At 41.0% G+C, this 25113-nt stretch overlaps 2 protein-coding genes across 2 annotated transcripts in view; both read left to right on the top strand.

Annotated features, from left to right (window-relative positions):
• The window catches only part of EHD4 (EH domain containing 4), a 34423-nt gene extending 28125 nt beyond the window's left edge, over positions 1 to 6298 (top strand). The window contains exon 6 of the mRNA XM_067296473.1: positions 1581 to 6298. Within this exon, the coding sequence (XP_067152574.1) occupies positions 1581 to 2117 (537 nt within the window). The 3' untranslated portion in view covers positions 2118 to 6298. The remainder of the gene's footprint in view (positions 1 to 1580) is intronic.
• Positions 6299 to 18872: 12574 nt separating this feature from the next.
• The window catches only part of SPTBN5 (spectrin beta, non-erythrocytic 5), a 100497-nt gene continuing 94256 nt past the window's right edge, over positions 18873 to 25113 (top strand). Inside the window, 4 exon segments of the mRNA XM_013959456.2 lie at positions 18873 to 18983; positions 21629 to 21796; positions 23227 to 23346; positions 24209 to 24366. Of these exon segments, the coding sequence (XP_013814910.2) occupies positions 18873 to 18983; positions 21629 to 21796; positions 23227 to 23346; positions 24209 to 24366 (557 nt within the window).

Here is a 25113-nt window from a genome sequence, read left to right as displayed (position 1 = left end):
GTGCAATTGGGCAGTTGAGTGCCTGTCAGTTCTGTGTGCATTAACAAAGCAGTTTGCCTGTACTTCAGGTTTCTTGGGTTGGCATCACTGTAGTTCTGATGAGTGGCAGAACAACTCCCTAAGGGAAATGAGATTTGTCAAAGCGGCTTAACATCATTTTGACAGACATTTTTTCTTCTTACAGTTTCCACTGTAACTCTGCTTTCCCAGCTAGCATTTTTTAATGTAGAAGTCTAGACTCTTAGAATATTGGCTTTGTTGCAGTCAGTATCAGTTTTGTCATTAGCACCCAAGAGGCCATAATATACACAGCAGGACAAAAAGTAAAATCTTAATTAAAATCAGCTATTACGACAGCTAGGAAAGCTCTAATCTGTTTCTTTTTGATTAAGGTGAGCCATCTCTAGTAACTGAAGACTTTCAAATGAATACCTTGTAGAATAGTATGTTTCAGGAGCTGAGAGACAGTCTGCAGACACAGACTTAATCCAAATAAAGGTTTGCAGCTTTTTAGATGGTTTTAGGTGTATAAACATGAAAGTACCCTGAAAAACAGAATCTGTGGTAATATTTTAATAAGAAGTATATGCTGTAGAACAATAAGAGCCATATAAATTACACTATAATATATTCTTTAATAAGAGCTTATAGGCTGCTTTTTGTATCAAGAAGGAATCCCTCCTAGAGGACAGTGCCTATTGGTATGCTTGCTGTAATGTCAACAGGATGAAAACCCTTCTTGGCAAGGATTGCCCCCACCACCCATACTTGCAAAGCTTTGTCAGTGTCATTGTCACATGATGGTTCTGCAAAAGTGACAACTGATTAGATAAAATTTAATAATTGCCTAAAGCACTTTTCAATTTTTCTGCTCTCTGACATAAAACACGTTCAGGCTTTTGTTGAAATAGCACATCTTGCCTAACAAAAATCTCATTGAGGTTAGTAGGAGTTCATGTCCAAGATGAAAACTCAGCCAGGACTGTATCACTGCATGAATTCTAGCAGCACTTTCATAAAAATGCTGCTGCTATAATCCCGATACAGTAAGGCTTTTTTTTTTCTTCTTCTTCATAACTTGACCACAAACAATAAGTTTAATTTATAAAATCAGATCAGTCCTGCAGATACATGAATTTGTTTAACCTTACTCTTGCATAGTGTTAGCAGGACTGAGGCCCTGCTTGCATACTACTTTTGATACTTGGAAAAAAATCACCAAATGGAAAGTTGTTAGGTAACATTCATCAACTGCCATGTTTTCATGCATTGCCATTTTGAAAATTATACTGTGAATGTACTTTAATAGAGGAGCTCATACATTGTTGCAAAATTGTCTCAATGTATTTGATCAATATATTAAGTATATGATAGGTATTTTTATGTTCACTTTACTTCTCCTTTAAGAAGAGTTTGAGTTTCGGTTGTGGAAACTGCTTCAAAAGAGACCTTTACAGATCGTTGTCGTTTGAAGCCCATTCCTTAATAACCTTTTCAGTATAATCAAGTTTTTCTAACTGTACTGTCACTGAAACCTTTAGTAGATTTTTTTTGCTTATTTATATATTTGTCATTGACAGGAGCTGCTGGAGACTTGTGACTTCACTAAATTTCACTCTTTGAAACCAAAGCTAATTGAAGCTGTGGATAATATGCTGGCCAATAAAATTGCCTCCCTTATGAGCCTAATCAGCCAGGAAGAGAGCAGTATGCCCACACAGATGGTGCATGGTGGGGCATTTGATGGCACCATGGCAGGACCCTTTGGCCATGGATATGGAGAAGGTGCCAAGGAAGGAGCTGATGAAGAGGAATGGGTTGTTGCCAAAGATAAACCTGCTTATGATGAGATTTTCTACACTCTGTCACCAATCAATGGAAAAATATCTGGGATCAATGCAAAGAAGGAGATGGTGATTTCCAAACTACCTAACAGTGTCTTGGGGAAGATCTGGAAACTTGCTGACTGTGATGGCGATGGAATGTTGGATGATGAGGAGTTTGCATTGGCAAAGCATCTCATCAAGATTAAACTGGATGGATATGAACTGCCTGGCACATTACCTCCCCATCTGGTGCCACCATCTCACAGGAAACCTCTGCAGACAGCAGAGTGAAAAATACAGGGAGAAGAATGAGGATTTGGGATACCAAATGTGTTTAAACCACCAAAGTTGGAAATTAGGCTTAGATCCTTAAACCTCATAGCACATTCCATGCAAGTTGCTGACATTAGAAGTGTAGTAGCAGGAAAACACTTGTGCAGTAGTTCCTGCTGACCTTCACTGAGACATGCTTATCACAAGTGCCTTGTATAGATTTATCACAATGTGTGATGCAGGGTGAAAAGGTTTTCATTGTCTTGCTTCCATGTCTTGCTGCCTTTACAGCCATAAAGCAAAAAAGACCATGTATAAAATCACCAAGCTTCGCCAAACCTAAATGCCTAGCAACTACAAGTCTCTCCAAACTGTTTTTAATAAGTGTAAGGAAGCTCTAAACACAAATTCACCTGCCTGGAATGTGTTTATGCTAAAAGCATACTCTAGACACCTGAGTGAATGTCAGCATTTGTATAGTTTAAGAAAAGGCAGACCTACAAAGAAATTTAAATTTTAGGGTGGGTTGTTTTTAGTTTGGGATAGAGAAAGAGAAGAGAGTCAGGAGAACAGTCTTTTAAGAAGTGCTCAGAATACATGAGCAGATTTGTTTTTAGACTTCAGCAGTTATGGTTAAAACTGCAAAATATTAAAATGATTCCTTCAATCTGTCATCACTGTGTCCTGTTATAATCTGAAGAACTGTTTATTCTATTTTGTACAGCACTATATGTTCAGTATTCTCAGTTAAAAGAACTGAATCTCCCTTCTTCCTTGAATTTGGAGTTTCTTTTGAGGTTTCAGGTTAGCTGCTCTGCAGACCATGAATTCCTGAATTGTTCAAAATGATGGTGGAATGTTTTCATAAGCTAAAAAAGTCATATGTTTCTATTGAAACAAAGCCTCACTTTCTGTTCCGAAAAGGTTCACTGTTGCAAAGTCAGCCTCTTCACATTGAGTTGTGTTGGGAAATTTTTGTGAGTTAATTTCTACTTACAGCTAATTATACAGGTATCTCTAATTATGCAGGTATCTCTGTATATGTTACATACATATATACATGCACTATAGATATATTCGAAAACTTTAACTCTTTCTGTTGCCAGCATGTAGCTGACAAATACAAAAGAGTTGTTCCATTCCTATGGTGGCCCATTTGAAGGATGGGGCCACTAATAGGAATCTTCACATTGAGATTAATAGCTGATCCCTCCAAATATTATTCCTTTATTCAAAATAATCCAAGAAAGGAATGGATGCTTACTAAACATTCATTTTCTAACCACACAATCAAAATGTTGAGCATATCAGCTGCTCACAACTCATTTTGAAGAGTATCCCAGAAGAAGGTAGATTTTTGGCTCTGAGCTTCAAAGTCTATTGGGGAGGGCCGGTTCCTTTCTGAAATTGAACCTGGCAATCATTTTAGGTCTCTGCATATGAGCAAGAATTGATTTGTACTCCACTTGTAATATAAAATACCCTACATATCAAAGGTACTGTAACTTTGAGCACTCTTTCTCTGAGTCTCAGTAAGTGGTAGCAGTAGTGCCTTCTGGGACAGAGAAAGCCAAAAAGTGTTTTATCATCCTTGCAGTGGAGGTGGGGAGGGAAGAATTTTGAGTTTTGTCTCTGACTTAAGATTTACACATTTACATGTTCAGATTTGTAGGTGATCTAAGAGCCTCAGCTTTTATCAATCTGGTTTCATACTTCAGATCTTTCCAGACCCCTTATCTTTCTGCATCTTGTCTATTCTGATGTGAAATTATGAACCTTGCCAGGGCTGTGCCATGTGAAAACAATGAAGCATTTTTAAGTAATGATATAGAAGAACTCCTTTACTCTGCCAGATTTTCAGGCCTCTGTATCAAGAATACCCTGGCATAGTTGATCATTCTTGAGGACTTGCTTGTTTTTCATTATTGTTATTAGATTTTTCTCCTGTCACACAGGTATACTAACTTTATTTCTCTTGGATCTAAAGTAGGAACCAAATCTGCCATAGTGCATCTCTGTGCACTTTAACAGTTATGAAACTTGACCATAAGTCTAACTGTATGACTGTATGTCTGCAGAGTAACTGATTTTTTATGTAATTTATGCAAAGTATGCAAAATGTATTTCTGACTAAAAATATTCTATAGATATTGGGGTGTTTTAAAAAAACAAAACAAAAATGCCCCAACCTGCACAATTATTAATGTGTGCTTGCTCATGCGTGTAGTGTCTGCAGTCAGTGACAAACTCATACACTAATAACCAACCTGACTAGTGTTGCAAGGAAAGCTGCTGGGAGAAAGAGCAAGTTTGTGTATTGTGACTACTGTAGTGTAGTGAGAGGATCTGGGAAGCTGCTGGTCTTCTAGCTGTGCCTGCCTTACCCTGCCCTTCAGCTGCACAGGATTCCCAGGTGGACTCGTGTTCTGAATTACCACTGTGTGTAGTTTCCAGGGGTGATACTCTCAACACTTTGGAGCTGTGTGATCCCGTGCAAACATCCTTCTGCAGTGAAGAGGGAGGAGAAGGGTAGTTTCTCAGTGACTTATTTATTTTATTTTTCTAGCTTTATTGGAAGTAAAATGGAGAACATGGCCTTACCCCCCCCACCCCCCATGACAGTGTACTAACTTGGGGTTGTGGAGACAACTTTAAATGTGTCATTTTGATAAGTTAAAACATTTTGTCTAGATATATCTAAAATATATATGGGGGGGTTGATTTGTTTTTGTTTTTTTTCCTACAAAACTTGAGGAGGGGAAGAAGAGGAGGAATGCACAAAGCATGTATAGGAGTACAGGTGGATTCACTCTGTTTCTGTGGGGAAATAGAAATGTTTCAGGACCAGCATGCAGAGCTAAGTGCATAAATGTATTTCTAGATATGTGGTGCAGTGCACTGGCATCTTAACAGAGCTCATACTTACTTGAAAGTATTTCAAGTACATTTCATGTAGTCTTTAAGCCATGGTTTCTTAGGCAGCTAAACTGATCTAGTAGCTTGTTGCTCAGAGGAGGGGATCTCTTTCCTCATTGCCTCCTCCCAGACCTGTTGCCCTGCTCCCTTCACTTTGCTAACTGTGTGGTTAGTAGGATCTGTCTGCAAGCCAGTTCAATTAGCTAAACCAGCCACACAAAACAGTTTGGATAGTGTCCTGCTGACATTCTTCAATGCATTAGGAATACAAGGAAGAGAGAAAGGAGCAGGATTACCTTCTCTCATGAAATTGTGCTTTAGGTAGTTATTGAGAACAGCAGTATGATGTAACCTTTGTTGTTCACTTCAATGTCATTGTTGATTTCTGCTCAGGAAAGACCAAGATCTTGGATTTTATGCCTGGGACTTTGGATTTGCTCCAAGGACATTCAGAACTGTCAGATTCATTCTGTAAAATCGGTGCTCTGTGGTGTTGTCCACTGCCTTAAGCCAGAGTAGAGACTGCTGCTTTTCACCTCTTTCCCAGCTATTCTGCAGCACAGTTTTTACTTCCCAACTCTGATTCTGTTCCCACAGAAATTAATTGGACTTTTGTTACAGATTTAAACAGAAAATGAAGGGGTCCAGTTCATAACCACACCACAGGACAGCAAGAGCAGTTTAAAGCTGTGACTGTTTGAAAATTGTGAGTTTAGAAAGATTTTTAGGTCAGGATGAGGTCCCAATTGTTGGAGTCAAGGATGCTATGGATTTGTAGTCCCAGAAGCTTCTGTGGAACTTGGTCTCTAAGAAGCAGTATCTGGCCCTTGACTTTCAATAACTTAATACATCTCTAGTACTTGAAATGCACCTTTTTTTTCTCCTCACTCCCTTCCCTTCACAAGATGCACTCAATTTGGTGGCTGTTCATACAGTTGGAATTCAAGCAGAAAATTCAAAGTATATGCTTTATTGGATGTGTGTAACATAGCACTGAGAGAATGGATGTAAACTTTTTCTACTTCACGTGCTCACTTTTTCTAATACTTTTGTTAAATATTGTATTTTCACTTCAGAGGCACTCTTTTCTGAGGGAATGCTTCACCTGTGCGGTGTGCTTCAGTTTGTCCAACTAAGCAAACAAAGTTGTAAGTTCATTACTGTTGCACTTTGATTACACAATAAATTCCATGCAGATACTGTAATATATTTTAATATGCTTTGTAATCATTTTTAGGGAGCAGTGATAAAAATTGCTGATTTAATAAACTAATATTAAACTACCTGAAATTTTCTTTTGTAAGCTTCTTTCTGAAAGGGCATCTTTCAGTGACTAGAATTTTGTAATTCTGCAACTTAAGGTTTGTAGGCATAGTGGCTTTTTGGCAAGCTGCTCGCTTTCCCACCTCAGTTTGTGTCCATAACAGGTTATGGCTGTTCCTTTCTGTGTCCATGAACTTGTTGCTGAAATTACTGCCCATAACAAGGCTTGACTCCAGAATCTAAATTTATATTAAAAATATATATATAGTTCGCTTTTTATAGCAAAACATAATTCTGAGGTTTTCAATGCAAGTCCAAGAGTGGAAGATAAATCAGACTTCTGTGCTGATTGAAAGCTTGAAACTTGAGCTATGAGAGACACTTATTTTATTAACTTCAATGGAAGTATTAACAATGAAAAAATAACAGATTAAATGGCAGTTTAGCAGAAAGTACTTTATTAATGTTTGCTCTAAAAATTCAAGGGCATCTTCCACACCATGCTACCTACTACTTATAAATAACTAATGAAGTCAATAGAGCATTCACTTTAATGTGTTTAAATTAATTCATCCTCCCTTGTTTCTTCCCCCATATACAAACATACAGTTTATTTGAAACATCTCCAAAGATGCATCTGTGCAGGATGCTCCAGAATTTAGATAACACTCCTACGATTATCAAATGTCAATTGCTGCCAAGTTAAAAGGTTTTGTGTATAGCAGTAAGTGTTAGCAAGCCATGCCATTTTGCCTTTGGTCATCATGAGTTATGTCACATGCAAGAAAATTTATTTCACATGCAAACAGTGTTGAGGGTCCCTGGGGGCTACACTACTGTCAAAGTGCAGTGGCTTGTTTGAACTGTTCCTTTTCAAAATCAAATGGTTTAGATAAGACAAGGTTTGGTTTGGGGGGAGAGGGAGGGTGGCATGGTTTGGGTTTTTTGCATAGTATGGTGTTCTGCATACTCCATATACAATACATTTTGGACTGAAAAACTTACAGTATACTTTAAATCTGCTGTACACCACAGTTTATATTTGGACAACAGGAAAAGTTCAGAACACCTACAGAATCACAGAATCGCTGAGGTTGGAAGGGACCTCTGGAGATCATCTAGTCCAACCCCCCTGCTCAAGCAGGGTCACCTAGAGCACATTGCACAGGATTGCATCCAGGCGCGTTTTGAATATCTCCAGAGAAGGAGACTCCACCACCTCTCGGGGCAACCTGTTCCAGTGCTCTGTCACCCTCACAGTGAAAAAGTTTTTCCTCATGTTCAGATGGAAGTGTCTGTGTTTCAGTTTGTGCCCATTTCCTCGCGTCCTGTCGCTCGGCACCACTGAAAAGAGTCTGGCTCCATCCTCTCGACACCCTCCCTTCAGATACTTGTACACATTGATAAGATCTCCTCTCAGCCTTCTCTTCTCCAGGCTAAACAGGCCCAGCTCTCTCAGCCTTTCCTCACAAGAGAGATGCTCCAGTCCCCTCATCATCTTCGTAGCCCTTCGCTGGACTTGCTCCAGTAGTGCCACATCCCTCTTGTACTGGGGAGCCCAGAACTGGACGCAGTACTCCAGATGTGGCCTCACCAGGGCTGAGTAGAGGGGGAGAATCACCTCCCTCGACCTGCTGGCAACACTCTTCCTGATGCACCCCAGGATACCATTGGCCTTCTTGGCCACAAGGGCACATTGCTGCCTCATGGTTAACTTGTTGTTCATGAGGACTCCCAGGTCCTTCTCTGCAGAGCTGCTCTCCAGCAGGTCAGCCCCCAACCTGTACTGGTGCATGGGGTTATTCCTCCCCAGGTGCAGGACCCTGCACTTCCCTTTGTTGAACTTCATGAGGTTCCTCTCTGCCCACCTCTCCAGCCTGTCCAGGTCTCTCTGAATGGCAGCACAGCCCTCTGGTGTATCAGCCACTCCTCCCAGTTTTGTATCATCAGCAAACTTGCTGAGGGTGCACTCTGTGCCTTCATCCAGGTCATTGATGAAGAAGTTGAACAAGACTGGACCCAGTACTGACCCCTGGGGGACACCGCTAGCTACAGGCCTCCAAGTAGACTCTGTGCCACTGATCACAACTCTCTGAGCTCTGCCATTCAGCCAGTTCTCAATCCACCTCACTGTCCACTCATCTAGCCCACACTTCCTGAGCTTGTCTATGAGGATGTTATGGGAGACAGTGTCAAAAGCCTTGCTGAAGTCAAGGGAGACAACATCCACTGCTCTCCCGTCATCTACCCAGCCAGTCATTCCATCATAGAAGGCTATCAGGTTGGTTAGGCATGATTTCCCCTTGGTGAAGCCATGCTGACTACTCCTGATCACCTTCTTTTCCTCCACATGCTTGGAGATAGCCTCCAGGATGAGCTGCTCCATCACCTTTCCAGGGATGGAGGTGAGGCTGACTGGCCTGTAGTTCCCTGGGTCCTCCTTCTTGCCCTTTTTGAAGACTGGGGTGACATTGGCTTTCTTCCAGTCCTCGGGCACCTCTCCTGTCCTCCATGACCTTTCAAAGATGATGGAGAGTGGCTTAGCAATGACATCTGCCAGCTCCCTCAGCACTCGTGGGTGCATCCCATCAGGGCCCATGGATTTGTGGGTGTCAGGTTTGCTTAAATGATCTCTAACCCGATCCTCCTCGACCAAGGGAAAGTCTTCCTTTCTCCAGACTTTCTCTCTTGCCTCCAGGGTCTGGGGTTCCTGAGGGCTGGCCTGACCAGTAAAGACTGAAGCAAAGAAGGCATTCAGTAACTCTGCCTTCTCTGCATCCTTCGTCACCAGGGCACCCACCCCATTCAGCAAAGGGCCCACATTTTCCCTAGTCTTCCTCTTGCTACTGATGTCTTTGAAGAAGCCCTTCTTGTTGTCCTTGACATCTCTAGCCAGATTTAATTCCAAACGGGCCTTAGCCTTCCTCGTCACATCCCTGCATACTCTGACAGCGTTCCTATATTCCTCCCAAGTGGCCTGTCCCCCTTTCCACTTTCTGTAGACTTCCTTCTTCTGGTTGAGTTTTGCCAGGAGCTCCTTGCTCATCCATGCAGGTCTCCTACCTCCTTTGCTTGACTTCCTACTCATAGGGATGCACCGCTCTTGAGCCTGGAGGAGGTGATGTTTGAATATTAACCAGCTCTCTTGAACACCCCTTCCTTCTAGGGCCCTCACCCATGGGATTCCTCCAAGTAGGTCCCTGAAGAGGCCAAAGTTTGCTCTCCTGAAGTCCAGGGTTGCGATCCTACTTGGTGCCCTGCTGCCTTCTTGCAGGATCCTGAACTCCACCATCTCATGGTCACTGCAGCCAAGGCAGCCCCCAACCTTCACATCTTCCACCAGTCCTTCTTTGTTTGTTAGTACGAGGTCCAGCAGCACACCTCTCCTTGTTGGCTCCTCCACCACCTGTGTCAAGAAGTTGTCACCAATGCTCTGCAGGAACCTCCAGGACTGTTTGTGAACACTGCCTGTTCTACTGTAAGTTTTGTGGTAACTTCTAATATTTTTGGCACTCTTAAAGCATGAAATATTTTTCTGTCTACCATTTAATTTCTCCAACTTCTGTTTTTATTCCCATGTTTGGTATATTTTTAAGGGCTTTGGAGCAGGAGCTCCTTTATTCTCAGCTTCTCTGATCTGAGGTTCTATTATGCTTCAGGTAATACCTGTGAGTGCAGAGGATCTTTCTTGTAGCAATTGAAGGCACGGACTCAAGAAGCGATGCATCTTGAGACGTTTATTATTTGTTTCTGAGCATATTTATACTAAGAACTTTGCTGCTTCAGCGGTTTTACAGATATATACTGTTCACGTCACAGATACGCTTCGCTAAGCCAGTCGTCATGCTGATTATGTCACAGGTAGCCAATCATTACATCGATCACGCACGCAGCCATCATGTCTTGTATTTTGCTACTTGCTTCTCCTTTCCCATATGCTTTGCTACTCATAACTCCTTGTATCTTGCTACTTGCTTCTTGTTTCCCATACGCTTTGCTGCTAGTAAGTTTCCACCAGTTTAACCCTGTCATGACCCTCCACATTTCTGACAGCTTGGCCCTTGAGCTTGCCTTCCTGACTCGCATAGCAAATGCTGGGAAGAAGAGTTGGCAGCCTTGCTGTGCTTGGAGAGCTGAACAAACATATCTACTGTGGAGGAAAGTGCCTCCTTTCACTTGGGTTTTGCGGCAATAACCTATCATTTGAATTAATGCCCAAGCCCAGCTAACACCTGTCATGTACAAAACAGAGCCAGGAAGAAATGGATGTGTCTTTCACAATTTTATTTGGTAGTCCTGTTGGACAGCTTTTCTCACTTCTGAGTGAAGAATATCTTCTCTCATGGAAACTATGGTATTCTGACGTGGGTTCCTCTCCCTTTCCCCAGGTGATACATGCTAGCACAGACTTATACCTGACCATAGACTAGGCTCAAAGTTACCTTCTCTCTGGTCCAGTTAATACTGGAAACTACTTAATGCCAACCCTAACTTTTTCCCTTACCTATTTCTTTCTCTGAGGTAGAGCTTGTTCTTTCCAAGGTGTGACTAGTTTAGCATCCCATATTCCCCTTCAGTCTGGAGCTTTGGAGTTTTTATTGTAGTGAAAGCAGTTCATTTTACATGGTTTGGAATAGTCTGCTAGAAATAAAAGCAGAATTAGCTACATCTATGATATAGAGGCACTGGATGGTATGCATCTCTTGCCAGATGCTGCATTTCACATGCACTGTAAGAGTTCCGTATATAATTATCACTTCTCTTAAATATTTTAACATAGGAACTATTGAAATATGGTGCTGATGCTTATTGATTTCCTATTTCAGATCACTGTGTTCTTTAAAATGCATTAATTTTATGTTTAGTCTGAAAATAAGGAATCAACCAACAATGTAATTGCAACCGGTAAGTTTAGGACTTGGGCAGTTTTGGCCTACGATGGACAGTAATTGCAATTGGTCTTCACTTTACCTTATCCTGTCTTATCTTATCCTGTCTGATAAAGTTTGCAGCCTTAAAAGTGTTCACTGTACAATTCTATGCCATTTGCCATCTACCTTCCATTATTCCGCATGACTGGGTTGCCTTTGCAATGAAACTGGGGCTTGTGGGCTTGGAGGGAGCTGTGATTGTGATCAGTTATCTGCTGACTGGGGACCAAAATATGTAAGCACACTACATCATCTGCCTTCCTACTGGTTAGGATGCAGTGTTCTGGCATCAGAGTTGCTGGGTGCCTGCAGTGCCTCTCTCCAGTCTGGTTGTAAGTCTTACAAGTTTGTTTCCTTGATAAATAGAGCTAAATGCTTTATCAGTGCAACATATAAAACAGCCCCCTAAAATATATTTGTAAAGGAGAAAGAATTTTTGCCCTTCCCAATACAATGGTATTCCTTAGTATCAATGAATAAAAATGAAAAAATCTGAATAATAATAAAAATACACTAATTAGATCTGGAATTACCAAGGCAATGATTTGCAAGGTTCATTTTCATTATGATGTTTGAAATATTAAGGCTGTTCTGTTACTTGAAATTCTTTATCTATATTTGTATGAAATGGAAAGAGAATGCAAGTCCTCTGTCCCATGTGCTCATCCCGCAAAGGCTTTGAAGCTCTTATGTTAACAGTTGGAGGTTCAGAAACAGAAGGAAAATTTCAAGATAATATGTACAGCTCCAAGGCGAAAATGTCTTTAATTCATGTGTATTTTCTGTTTCACAAAGATGACTGAATTTCTTTGTGCCAGGAGAAATAAATCCATCTGATTTTTGCTTTAAGCTGTCCTCTTTTTCAAATGCAGCAAGGGGCTCCAAATCCTTTGGATGATGTAATTCAACTGCTCTGCTTGAATTCTGCTCCCTGTTGATGTCATGTAGCCTCTAGCCAGCTCTTTAAGAAGAAAAGCAACTTCTAGTTTAGACTAGAGCCTGATGAGGCTGAGGTTTATAATGAGCCTGCATCACAGAATGCTGGTGTAGATCCTCACGGGCAGAGCTCAGCTGTAAGAGGAACGGGGACTCCTTCTGCGGGTGGCCCCCACCTGCGGGTGGGATGGCACACGGGGTCGGCTGATGGCAGCACACGCTGGGAAGACAGGTACTGGGGGGGGGGCGCAAGGGCAGTGGTGGGCTGCAGGGGTGTGTGCTGGGGAGTGGGGAGGTCAGACAAACTGAGAGAAATATTCAGGGACAACATTCAGCTCAGAGGCCTATGAAAATAGGGAAGCTGTACAGACTGACGACTGGAAGTTTCCACGCCTCTCCTAAGCTGTTTTTGACTAACTCCCTATGTCTGATATCCTAACTGGGCAAACAACATCATGTAATAATTACTTCCTGACGCTATCTGCTGTTTTCAGTATTCGCAGAGCAGCTCTTCTATGTCATACTGAGGTCTAAGGTTTGCCATAATTCAAGATGTAGTTAGGAAATATTCTGGGACCATGGTTCATACCACCTGTGGCTCCACTGCCTTGACATGACTAAACCTCAGCTCTGGGCTAGAGCACCGCTGGTCCGTGTCCAAGCCTCTTGTGCGGCTGTGCCTTCAAGCGTAGCCAGGGAGCAGGCAATGTTCCAGTGTTAGAAATAAGGAGGATGGGGACTGCATTTGTATTTCTACCTAAGCTGTAAGTATATATTCCTGATGATCCTTCAGAGTAGATCTAATGTATGAAATAAGTGTATATTGTCTTTGGAAAAGACTATGCAACTGTGTGGTAGTACAGGCAAGAAACTGTCCTTTTTGCCAGTCCATTCAGTTTTGTGCCTTTGTGCTGTACCCATGAAGTTTGGGAAGGATGGAAGAGGGGAGGACTCTTTGCAGGCAATTTAATCATTGCCTGTGAGATCTGGAATGGCAATAGCTTTTTACCAAGGAATAAACTGGCTACTTCTTGTTCTTTCTTGGCACACTGTGGGCTACAAGACTGGCGTTGAGGACTGCCCTTAGATTCCCCAGAGCCAAAGCTCAGATGTTTGTTGTTTTGAGACTTTTACATGTGGAAGCAACATTTCTTGGGACACTGAGAGGGATAGCAGGGTGAGCTGTCACGCACATGTTTGCACGTATATACTTGTTTTCTTTGAGATTTGGGGGCCTTCTCCTTACTGAAGCCCAAAGAGGATTTTCGCATACCTTCAGGAGCACATGTGCACAAAGCATACCTAATGGAGGGCTACAGGCTCTGCCAAACCTTTTGTCTGAGCCAAGTGAACAAGCTCAGTCCTCTCTTAGAGGAGGCACTAGTCTGGCCATGTGGCTTTTAAATCTGAACTAGCTTTGTTCAGTGGCAGCTCAGAGCGTGCACTTACTAGCTTGGTACTGTGAAGGGCTTGTTTAGTTATAGGGCTGTTGGATGCAAATGGCCTTACCCAGGGGCCCACCAGAACATGAAGGCATCTGCACACGTCTCTATGCAATACTTCCCCTGCAGACCTCGGCAGGCTCCTCCATCCCAGAGGAGGAGGCAAGGCAGAGCTGCTGCTCCGTGAGCCTGGTTGTGCTCTGCTGCCTGTTTGCCTGCCACGGGGAGGCTGCCAGGAAGCACCCTTCCATCTGGGAGGGAAGTGGGAGCAACAAACTGCACTCCTCTGGGAAGCCGGTATTTGTCTCTTTATGCTATTTCACAGAACAACAACAACAACAACAACAATTCAAACAAGTGGAGAGGAATTTTCACATCCTTTGTTCTGTGTAATGCTGCCAGGAGTGAAAGAGCAGCAGGGGCAGTGCTCAAAGGGGTTATGGGACGGCAAGCCAGACAGCTGGCGGGTGAGGTCTATTGCATCCCAGTGGTCTCTGATTCTGTCTTAAGCAAAATGAGATCATGGGCAGGTAAGAAAGGGTCCTAAAAGAACTAACACATCTTACGTGGCTGCTACTTTGCAGATGGGAAACCCACATCAGGATCCTTCCTTTTAAGAAACAAGAAAATACCGTTTTACCACGGTGGTTCCAGGGCCAGGGGGAGAGCGCTCTTTGGGCTCCTTCCCAGCATCAGAAGCAAGGCTCCACTTCTCTGTGCAGGCAGCGAGAGAGGGCCCGTAAGCAACCTGGAAGGATGGGGTTTTTTTGTTTGTTTGTTTTAAGAGTGAGCCAGTTCATGGAATGAAAAAAGTGCCACGTCCCCTGACAGCGAGTGCAACCCAGTGCTGCTGGTGTGGCCACGCCGAACTGCAGCCTACACTGAGCCTCTCCCTCTTCAGCTGTCCGCCCAGGAAGCTGCATACAAATATTGTTTTACCCTTCCTCTTGGCACATTAGGATATAAACAACTGATGAAAAGGCCTTATTTAGCAGTGTCATATCGATGCCCACCTTTTTAATTCTGAACTGTAGATTCCACGAATGGAGATAGGCATTCAGGAATTAGAGAAGTTTTACACCAGATCTTTGATTGCCTGTGTTACTGTAAAAAGCAAAGCCAGTGTTTCACAAATTTAATCATTAGATAATAATTAACTTGCAACAGGGAGAAATGCCTCCATCTAGGGCCAATTCACCTACTGATTCTCTGCCTTATATTTGATAAAAGCAATGACAAAGAGTTTTCTCAACACAGACAGCTCTGCCAACCTGTACTGATTGAAGCCAGTAGCCTAGGCTCATACCTTCAGAAGAATGAAGGTATAACTAAAAGCAAGACAGAACAGAGAAGAGTGGAATTGTAACCAGGCAATGAGCTTACAGATGAGGTGGAAAGAGCTGCTGAATTCATATCCTTTTCCCTCTTTCATCCTTCTCTCATTTAATGCTGATTATTAAAAATGATATTGTCTTAGCTGGCTGGTAAAGACAAGTCCAGGACTTTGGAGGGAATATTTGGAGCAATACCTGAAATATATGCATTCCATTTTTATATTTAGCTGGCTTAAAGACACTCAATGTGACATTTCTGTAGGGGGTGTATGGAGATACAGATTTCCTTGCTCAAGTTTTATCTGTACCAAGTTTGGGGATTTTTGTGCATTTTTTCTAACGCATCTCCTCCCCTAGCACTTGCACTCTAACAAAACAATCCTTGCCAGAAGGGAAAGTCTGGTATTTTCTTACCACATCCTAAGCTGGGCATCTCTGCTTACCACTTCTGATTACAGATGCCTGCTCATTTTCTAGCGGTGATTCCCAACAGCAGCCCTCTGTTTCCCAGCAATGAAGCCAGGTCAATGTGCTCAGTGTTTATGCAGCCCTGTCAGTGACAGCAAGGGCTCAGTGCTATTTAAGTTACCAGAATTATTTCCTCTTTTGCTATTAACAGTAAGTCCATCAGCAGTAACTTTTACAAGCATGCCTACCACTGCTGGCTTTCTCCCAGTACACCTTGCCAGCAGCAGGTAAACGTGCAGATACATGAACTTCCTCAAAGACGTGACTGACAAATTCTGACACATACGATTTTCATCTTCTCACTTGCTTTATCCCAATTCAAGCATTTGGGAATTGCTCTGATCTTTGTACCCTCTGCTATGCTTTCTTTTTCAGACTTCATTTTCAGATTTAATTTCTCAGGTAACAATTTTCTTAGAAAAGTGACCTGTGATCAGTCAGAGCCTTCAATGAAACTGAGAAAGGCTAAATGCCCTTTAATAAAGCATCAGCATGGTGGATGACTATTTTCACTATGTTATAGCAATTTCAGTGTCATTTCTACGTTATTTTGAACATAAGAATCAGATAAGGTCTGTGACAACCTTTACTCATTGCGTTCTAACGGGTTATTTCCTCCAGAGTCAGGTGAAAGGTTCATAGGTAGATTATAAATACTTGGTCTCTATTCCTGAATTCAAAGGTCACCCCACATGAAAATGGAGAGCTGAATGTATGAATAGGAGTGAATCTAGAACTGAAAGTCATTCTCCAGAGTGATCAACTGGTGAATGTGAGAAAGGAGTTCCTCCAAACCCGAGTAAGTGCTGATTTTTTTAATGTTTTTTGATCTTTTTCTCTAATGTATCATGACAGCCATATCTGGCTTTTAACACTGCCCTTATATCCTGCAAATGCAGATAAGTCATTACAGATCTGTCTTCACGTAAACTTCTACCATTGTTTCTAACTTAATTTAATGAAACAGGTGAACTATTGTATGAGGCAGTAACTCAGCAAATAAGCTTCCTTTTCACTTAAATGAAATCTGTTTAGTCATTGTCCAGGGTGACTGCAAGCCTGGATTATGGAGATGGCATACATTCTGAGAACCATTTTGCAAATTCAGAAGTGGTATTATTATAAATTACAGAGCTCATTCTTAACTGGTGTGGGTTTCCAGAGATGAGGGGATATTCTGTAGGAAATAGGAAACAGGCACAGTGATTTCATGCAGAGTGTATATCAGCTACATAGCATAAGTTGTAAGAAAGAACAAGGAATAATAATGCCAGAAAAGAGAATAGCTGGAATTTTGCTGTGGGAAGAGATGTCTATTTGTTTCTAAGCCTTGATACTGAACTGCTGCCTATATGAAATGCCTGTTTGTATCCATTTCTATATCTTTGCTGTGTAGTAAGTCAACAAACTTACACATCCAAAACAGCTGATAAATTTGAAGTTACTGGTGGTAATATATTTGTGATCAATATTTCAGTATGATATTGTAAAGAAGAGATGGATCCATATCCTGGACCAAGTGATGACAGTCTGCCTTGTGCACTGAATAAAGCACTGTGGAAAAAAGAAAAAGCATAAGAAGGCTGAATTAAATTTCTGACAGGCTCCCCTAGGGCTGCCATTTTTTGGGTGCTTGGCTCTGAGGATTAGAGATAGTAGCAAGCAGATCCAGTTGCTTCTGACTAGTTTTCAAGTAACTCCACTATAGAATCAGTTGGTGTTAAATCAGTCAGAAAATGTAGCATTAAATATTATTCCTCACTAGGAAAGGAGAGTGAAGGGGGCGAGAGATGTTGGCATCCTTGAGAATGGAAGGGGAATGGTTAATATCACCCTCTCTGGCAGGGAAAGGCAATTCTTTGGATAGCCGCTCTCCAGATGGAGAAAGTTATAGTGCTAAACTAGCCCAAAAGATCAGAAAATATTGTGAGGATCTATTTACAGTTCCATTTCAAACTTTGTTAAATTCCTTCCTTTCCCACGACTTTCATCTACAGTCATGATCCTCCTGAGTGGGCAGATCATGTCAGGTTTCAAGGCTGTCTGGTTTGCAGAAGCCAAGCAGTAAGGGTTGAAAAAGGTCTGACAAAAAAAAAAGAAGGAAAGGAGAACAAAAAAAGAAAGACACAATAACGAATCATTACTTCTCCACTTCCTGCACCTTTCCCCATTGTAAAATGGCACAATCATCTTTCACATTTATTAGAGCAAGGAAAATTTTCAGGCAAGCAACTCCCTATTTGCTCTGGCTGCTGCTGCTAGTTTGCTGTGTCTGTCTTCTCACACTAGAACAGATATTATTTTTTCAGTGATTTACATTTTATGAGTTAAAGGACCCAGAGCCCGGAGTAACTTAGAACGGGGCCTCTGCACAGCAGAGATAAAAGAGTTAGAAAGCAGGTCACCCTGCTCCAAACCTCCACAGATTGTCACAGATTTTAATTTTCCGTTCCCTTCTCTCTTTGCAGTGAGTTGACACCAGCAGACTCTTCTACCACCACTACAGCAGGTTTCTCGGTTTCACAGTGAGGCTGATACCCAGGTAATTCTTAGAACTATGGCAGTAGTCCAAGGAGACGATGTTTGGTGACTAAAGATATCTGTAACTATCTTTGATTTATTTAAACGATCCTCTTGCCTTCATAACAGCAATGGACACTGCCATTAGAGTCTCACACCTTAAGCCCAATGGCTTCAACAGAACTGCTCAGTAGAGCTGAAATCCAGTTTAATGCACCATAAACTCCATGAGGAAGACTCTCCTCCTTTATAATCTCTGAACATTCACACTGGGTATCGTGATGAATTACACTTCCTTGCTCCCTGCCCAGGGCCCTGTCTTTGTGATTGCAGACCTTTATCACCATCCTTACAGTGACAGATGTGAAAAAACTGAGCTCATGGGAGGAACAAACCAAGATGGTTCTGTTTCCTTTCTAAACAGCTGCTTGACTTCTGTTGGACATACTATGGTCTGAAAGCCAACCGCAGCATCTCAACCAGTCCTCAGTGAGCATAACACATTCAAATACATTTTCAGGAAGTGCATTAGAAGGTGACTTGCAGATCCCTCTTTTTCTTAGAACGTCAAAGATCAGTTCCCAGCCATGTGCTTTCAGCACATTGAAGGAACTTACTGATGGCTTTCAGATCATGGTGTGCATGATGGGATCAAGTGACTGGGGAGACACTGAAAGAAAGAAAGTAAAGCTGCATAGATACAGGTCTCATTTTCATTCTGAAACTAGACAAGTATTTTAAAAGGGAGGACTCAAGTAAGTGAAAATAAACTGGAATGAAAAGAAAGAGCAAAGTACAAGCAAAAGGAAATTAAGGTATTATACTGGGTGTGGTATTGAATCTTGTACCTGCTGTGGCTGGGTTCCCTGGATAGACTGGGTACATCATTGTTGTTTGTAGCTGGCTGGGCAGATCCCTTCAGCGCTGAACACCTCACTGGAGTTTCTGACTTCGTAGGTGACCATGGATACAGAATATGAAAAAGATCACATTAAAAAGCTGCAGGAGCAGCATATGTCCATGCAAAAGAAAACCTTCACCAACTGGATGAACAATGTCTACTTCAGGAACAATGTAGGTAGTTCCTCCGCTTTGGGGCTTTTTCCTGTTTTTTTTATTTCACCCACTCTATTATTTTCTATGTTATTTTTTCACACCTTTCCTAAGTGTCATCATTAGATATGTCTGCAAGCAAGAAACACTTTGACTAACCATAGTATTCCAGCCTGTATCTTTTATCTCACATCTATCTCCATTCCCCATGTTACCTATCTTCCCTGAAACAGTAGTTCACTTTTGTAGACTATCTTCCTATAACCATGTCACTTTTGTGATGTCCATTGTATCCTGTAGATCTTCCCAGAGTAAGATCTTTATTTGTTCTTCTTATAATAAGTGAAGTATTTGCAAGTGTCTGGGTTTCCCAAAACAATGTCCAATTTTTAATTGCCCAGCCAAAATTTAAAGATTTTCTACTTTGCCTGCGATTTCTGGATGCAGATCAGTCCAGGTTGCGTTGCTGCTCTGTGGCTCTGAAAAAGCTGCTTTAGGTCTAGCAGTTTCAGACATATTACTGTGCAAATACAGAGCAGTTCGTTTTCAGTAAATCTGAGATTTCCAGAAAGCATCAGAACTACTGCACAGTTGATTTGTGCATGCAAGGTAACTCCAACATATTCCAAACGTCACCAGGTATACTTCACATAAACTAATTTCAGGCACAAATGATGTATCACAGCAGGAATTTACCCAAGAACAATTGCCTTTTCTAGAGTCTGTGGTTGATATTAATGACAATGGACCAAGTAGGACCAGGCCTCTTGTTTCTTTTCTACTTCATCACCATGACGGATGTTTCAGTATTAGATGCATTTTTTTCAGTGTAATGTTGCAACTCAGTGATTGGTGCACAGGTAGCTTCAGAGCACAGCAAAATTTTAAATTAATTTTTCTTAATATAAGAGAAGAACTGCAAAACACAATCTGTTTTTGTTACCTGCAGAAAGTCAGGCTTTTATGATGTAAGAACTTATCTCTGTGTAGCCACAGATAAATATATATACTTTATCATTTTTAAAACACCTTCGAGTTCAAAGATTAAAATGTCAGTCTTAACTCCCTTGACAGTACTTGCTTGTATATCATAAGTGTAGAAAAAAAAGAATAAGAGAGAGGGAGAGCTTTGCAAGCCGTATATGGTAAGAAATGGTGCAGAGATTGAGAGCTTATCAAAGTCTTCTTAGAAATGTAATTTCAGCTTTTGAAAGCACACTTTAACTTGACAGGATCATACTACAGGACACTACAGTGTTTTCAGTTGTACTGCTGGCTATTTGTAGTCTAGCAATAAGGATGCTATTGGATTTAATTTGTTAAGTAATCTGTGATTGGTATCTTAATTCAAAGACTGATACAACAAAGCTATTAAAAATATATCAGCGGCTGGGGATTAGAGCAGATATATGAAAGTAGTCTCTTTACAAATAAGTTAAAATGAAGCTATTCTTCACGAGTAAGAGTTCCACAGAACATAGCAAGTTTAGCTTTTTAATGGTAAGATACCATAGGCAGAATTTTAGGCCTATTTAATGTACAAAAGAAAGTGGAAGAATAAATAAAGATAGCAACTAAATAGGGAGTTCTTTCACAGGGATAAGAAGTCAGAGAATGTTGTCAGTTCTTGTTCTACACAAGGTACAGACTTAAAGTCTCTCTGAGCTGCTTTTACGCTTTCAGTGATTTCTTGATTCTCTGGAAGATCTGGTCAGGAATTAAAAGATAAGTCTCCATGTTACTCGTCCTTTTTTTCCTTGCATGTAACTATGCTCTGAATTAAAAAAGCTACTACTTCACTTCAGAATTTTTTTATTTTTTTTCTGGAGACAAAAAGCTTATTTACTGTGATTTCAGAATCACAGTAAGTTATTATTGGGTGTGTGATATGGTCTTAGTGTCACTTCTTGATGGCTAGTGGCATAAAGCCAAAAGGAAACGCCTAAGGCAAGCTCTTGCTAGATCAGAGTACACACTATGTCATGTTGTATCACATAAGCATTCAGTGATCTCACTACTGGCAGCAATGAAATAGTTTTTGTAGAAAATCTTAATCTTTCACATAGTGACTGAGTTTAGTGTGAGACTGGCTAAAAATATGGAGACTTTGGATGGCATCTAACCAGGATGTAACAGACTTTGTTAAGACTATGGACTGAAAAAAGGAGCCATTGAACCCAGCAAACCTGTAAATATGTCTTCTCATTTCCTTTGTTTTGTTTCACTTCACTATGGGGTTATCAATGCAATTTTTAAATGAAAAGCATTGCTCAAAAATAAAAAGTTGAAAACATTTATTTGAATTGAAAAAAAAAGTCAGCACTTCCAAAAATGTTTGATTTTGAAAATGTTGAAATGTTTTGACATTTTTCAAAGTATTTACTGCCTACTTATCCTGTTTTTGTTCTTTATTGGTTTGGTCATTTATTTGACTTCAGTCCACAGTCATAAATAATGACAGTCTTTCTACATATCCATTTTTAGTGAATTAAGATTCATCAGATAATCCACTTACTCTTCACACTTATGCACTGACCTACAGTAAATTCACTGAAACCAGCAACAAGGTGTTGTTTGCTTATCACTTAAAGTAGAGGACTCTGTGGGCCAACTGTTCAGGCACAGAGGCTGAACTGGCTTTAGTACTGCGTGACTGATCTTTGCAGGTAAAGGTTGTGATAGAAGATATTTATACAGAGCTGAAGGATGGCATTTATCTCATGCAACTCCTGGAGCTGCTCTCTGGAGAATCTTTGCCCAGACCAAACAGGGGAAAGATGAGGGTGCATTTTCTGGAGAACAACAGCAAAGCCATTACATTCCTGAAATCTAAGGTAAGTATTGATATCACAGATGACAAAAGTTTAGAAATGTCACTAAATAATTATAGTATTATGCTCATCATGACTTTCCCCTCTGACACACAATAAGATGTTCTTTGTATACAGGGCAGGGTTTGGGGTTTTTTTTAAGTTTTTAGATTTGACTTTTTTGTTATTTGACTAACATGACTTATAAGCATCTGATGTCCAGCAAAAAAAGTCACACCTAAATGAAAAGATATTGCATTTTGAAATGCTGATTTGAAATGCTATTTCCCATAAGAAATTTGAGACAATAGCACTCAAAATCTGCACTTTCACAATAGAAAAGAATTATTTCCTCAAATTCACATTTTCTGATGGAAGTTTTAGTCATGTGAAAATTGTTGACCAATTTTAATCTTGGATAGAGGAAAACTGCAAGAAGAGAATAAAATGGACTGAGGAATAAGAATATGTGACTGGTAAGAGGGAGACCAGGGCTGCGGGAGAAAAAGGCATAGGAAATACATCCAGGGAATAGGGAGAAGGTTACTCTGCTAGCTAAACTTTTTGTTTTATTCATATAATTATCTCACACTTGGTTTTGTTTCTTATTCATTGGAGTTTGAGAAATAGAAGCAAAATTATCCCAAAAGTCCCAGCCCCTTTCCCAGATATGTGAAGGACAGTTGTAGGCTGTAAGAGAGATAAGACAAACTGTCATAAATATTCTTGATTCCCATGGCAAAGAGGGTCACTAATCCTTCATATTTGGACAGCTTCTTAAAATGGTCCCTGCATGACTGCAGTAGGATAAATGTTCTCTAAAGTCTAGGTAATTCCTGGAAACCTGTCTACAATTTCTGAATTAACTTAAAGAACTTTGTCACATGAGTCTCAACTCCATGAAGGTGAACATGCAGACAGCGGGAGTCAACAGGGTGTTCACAGACTATCTGAAGAGATACCACCTTGCTGGCATGACCTGCAGCCCTGCCTGCTGCTTGAGCAATAGCAGAGGAAGCCGTGGCTTGTTTTGTAGGGAGCTTGTGCTGTTTGGTGAGCCACGAGCTATGTGCTGACTAGCTGGAGGGAGGTCAGACAGACAGAGGGTCTCTGAGCTTGCCCTGCAGCCATTCCCTTGCAGGAACGGGGCACCAAATCATGGTTCTCTTCTTTCCTTAACCACCAGTTTTCAAAACCCTTGTAGGAACTTTGTCTGTGAGACTGCCATCCCTTTGCCAGGCTTTTGCTGAGACTCAGCTTTGGTGCACATGGCAGCTTGAGGGGAGTGAACATGGGAGCTGACAAGTCTATGGACAAATGAAGAGATCACATAAAACCTGTTTCCTTAAGAAAATAGCCTAAACATTCTCTTCACACACAGTTTGCTACACAGATGTTTCCTTCAGAGAACTGGATGTGAATTGTTTGATGCTGAACAGATGTTGGTTTATTAGCAGGTACAAGTAAAAGTGATTGGGCCTGAGAATATTGTAGATGGTGACAAAACCTTAATCCTGGGACTTATCTGGATCATTATACTCCGATTTCAGATTTCATCTATCAAACTTGATAAGGTAAAACAGCAAGAAAGGACCATTCTGATGATGTTTCTTGACCATTTTGATCATGTAGATCTTGTAATGTTACCCAGTGATTTGCATGTTTCCTAGCAACTGCATGCAACTATCTAACTCGTTTGACTTTAATTAGCCAGGAATTTCTAAAAGGAATTGAATCCATTTTAGAGTTTCTCAAAGACAGAGAAAACAATAGCTTGTAGATATACAGAATATTCATGTTCCTTACTCCCGTCCGCTAACTTTCTACTGGCTTTGACTCTAGAAAGAATTTTTTTTTTGAGGAAAACTCTCTCCATATTTGAACTACGTGCTGACCATTTGTTCTTTTGCCAAAGAAAAGTTTTTCATTTTTAAGAAAAGTTAATTTTATAACCCTTATTTAACGTGTACTCTAAGTACCTGAGAGGTAAGATCCTGTGAAGATACTGCAAAATCAAAGTTAGTAATTTCTAACGTTAGATATCAATATATTATATTTTGTTTCTGAGTTCTAGACTGCAGCTAAGGAAACAAACTGAGCTGAGCTTTATGTCTCTCCTGCTTTTCACTTGGTTTCTACAAATCTTGCAAAAAATAAAAGTTTAGAAACTTTTTAACACCTTCATTTCAAATTATAATTTAGGAGTTCATTCAATTAACTTTCACAGAAACCTTCTACATTCATGTTAAATCATTCTACCTTCATGGTAGATCTGGCCAATAAGTATGATAAGGCTGTTATGACTGCTAGAGGGGATTTGGAAGCAGAACAAAAGTAAAACAAAGAGAGTTTTTTGGGGAACATAAGCGTAAACTCACTGATGCTACTTACATATGCTGTCTGCCCTGATTTTTCTCTTCTTTGCCTTCTTCACAGGAAGAATTTGGAGGCAGAGCTGATTTTCTATTTGCCAATGAAGCCTTACTAATCTGGTGTCAGCATAAAACTGCCAGCTATTCCAATGTGAATGTGAAGGACTTCTCCAAAAGCTGGAGTGATGGGCTGGCCTTCAATGCAATCATTCATGCTCACAGGTAAGAGCTGATGGATCAGTTCAGATCATTTCAGGAGCAGTTGCTCATTGCTGTCTCCAGGTCTGGCACAAGTTGTTCCATGGTCCAAGTTACCTGTATTTGTCAAGATATTGTAAAATTGTCTCTTTGCTCTTTCTCACTGAAAACTCTCTGAAGAAGGACCAAAGGCTTCCTGCTTGGCAGTTCCTTTTGTTGGAAGTAAAATGGAATTTCCAAGGGAATATCACACATCTAAACAATGCTGCCAAGTTCTTATTTGGTCTTAGCCTCCCTGATCATGTTCCAGTTGCACTTTTACAAAAGTTATTGATTTTTTCAGAGATGGGTCTTATTGTAGGAGCTTCGTGAGCATTCACACTTTTCGATTCAATTTTAACAGAGTAAACAACCTCTCAGTGTCTTTTTTTCCTCCCTTCTCTGCCCCTCAGGAAACATGTGGGGAAAACAGCCCAAGGCAGGAGAGAAAAGCCACCTGTGAGAGCCTTGAACAATTCTTTTCCCACTAACAATTCTGCTCCATCTTCTGGCAGGATGGGGGGAGCCTGTAGCTTCTCCAGCTGGGAGTGAGCTGCCTTCTCAGAATTGCTTCACTAATATGCTTTGGTTTTCATAAGCCAGTGGAGACAAAGTGCAGAGACCTGCTGGGGAGTGGTGGTACTTCAACTTCATAAGGGGGTTTTTCTTCCTCCAGTGTAAGTGAGGTTTGATGCTCTCAGATGAAGCTCAGACAGAGTAATTTCAGAGTTT

This window comes from Apteryx mantelli, chromosome 4 (genome assembly GCF_036417845.1).
Source record: "Apteryx mantelli isolate bAptMan1 chromosome 4, bAptMan1.hap1, whole genome shotgun sequence".
In the NCBI taxonomy this organism is placed as follows: Eukaryota; Metazoa; Chordata; class Aves; order Apterygiformes; family Apterygidae; genus Apteryx; species Apteryx mantelli.
This window is presented reverse-complemented; position numbering and strand designations above follow the sequence as displayed.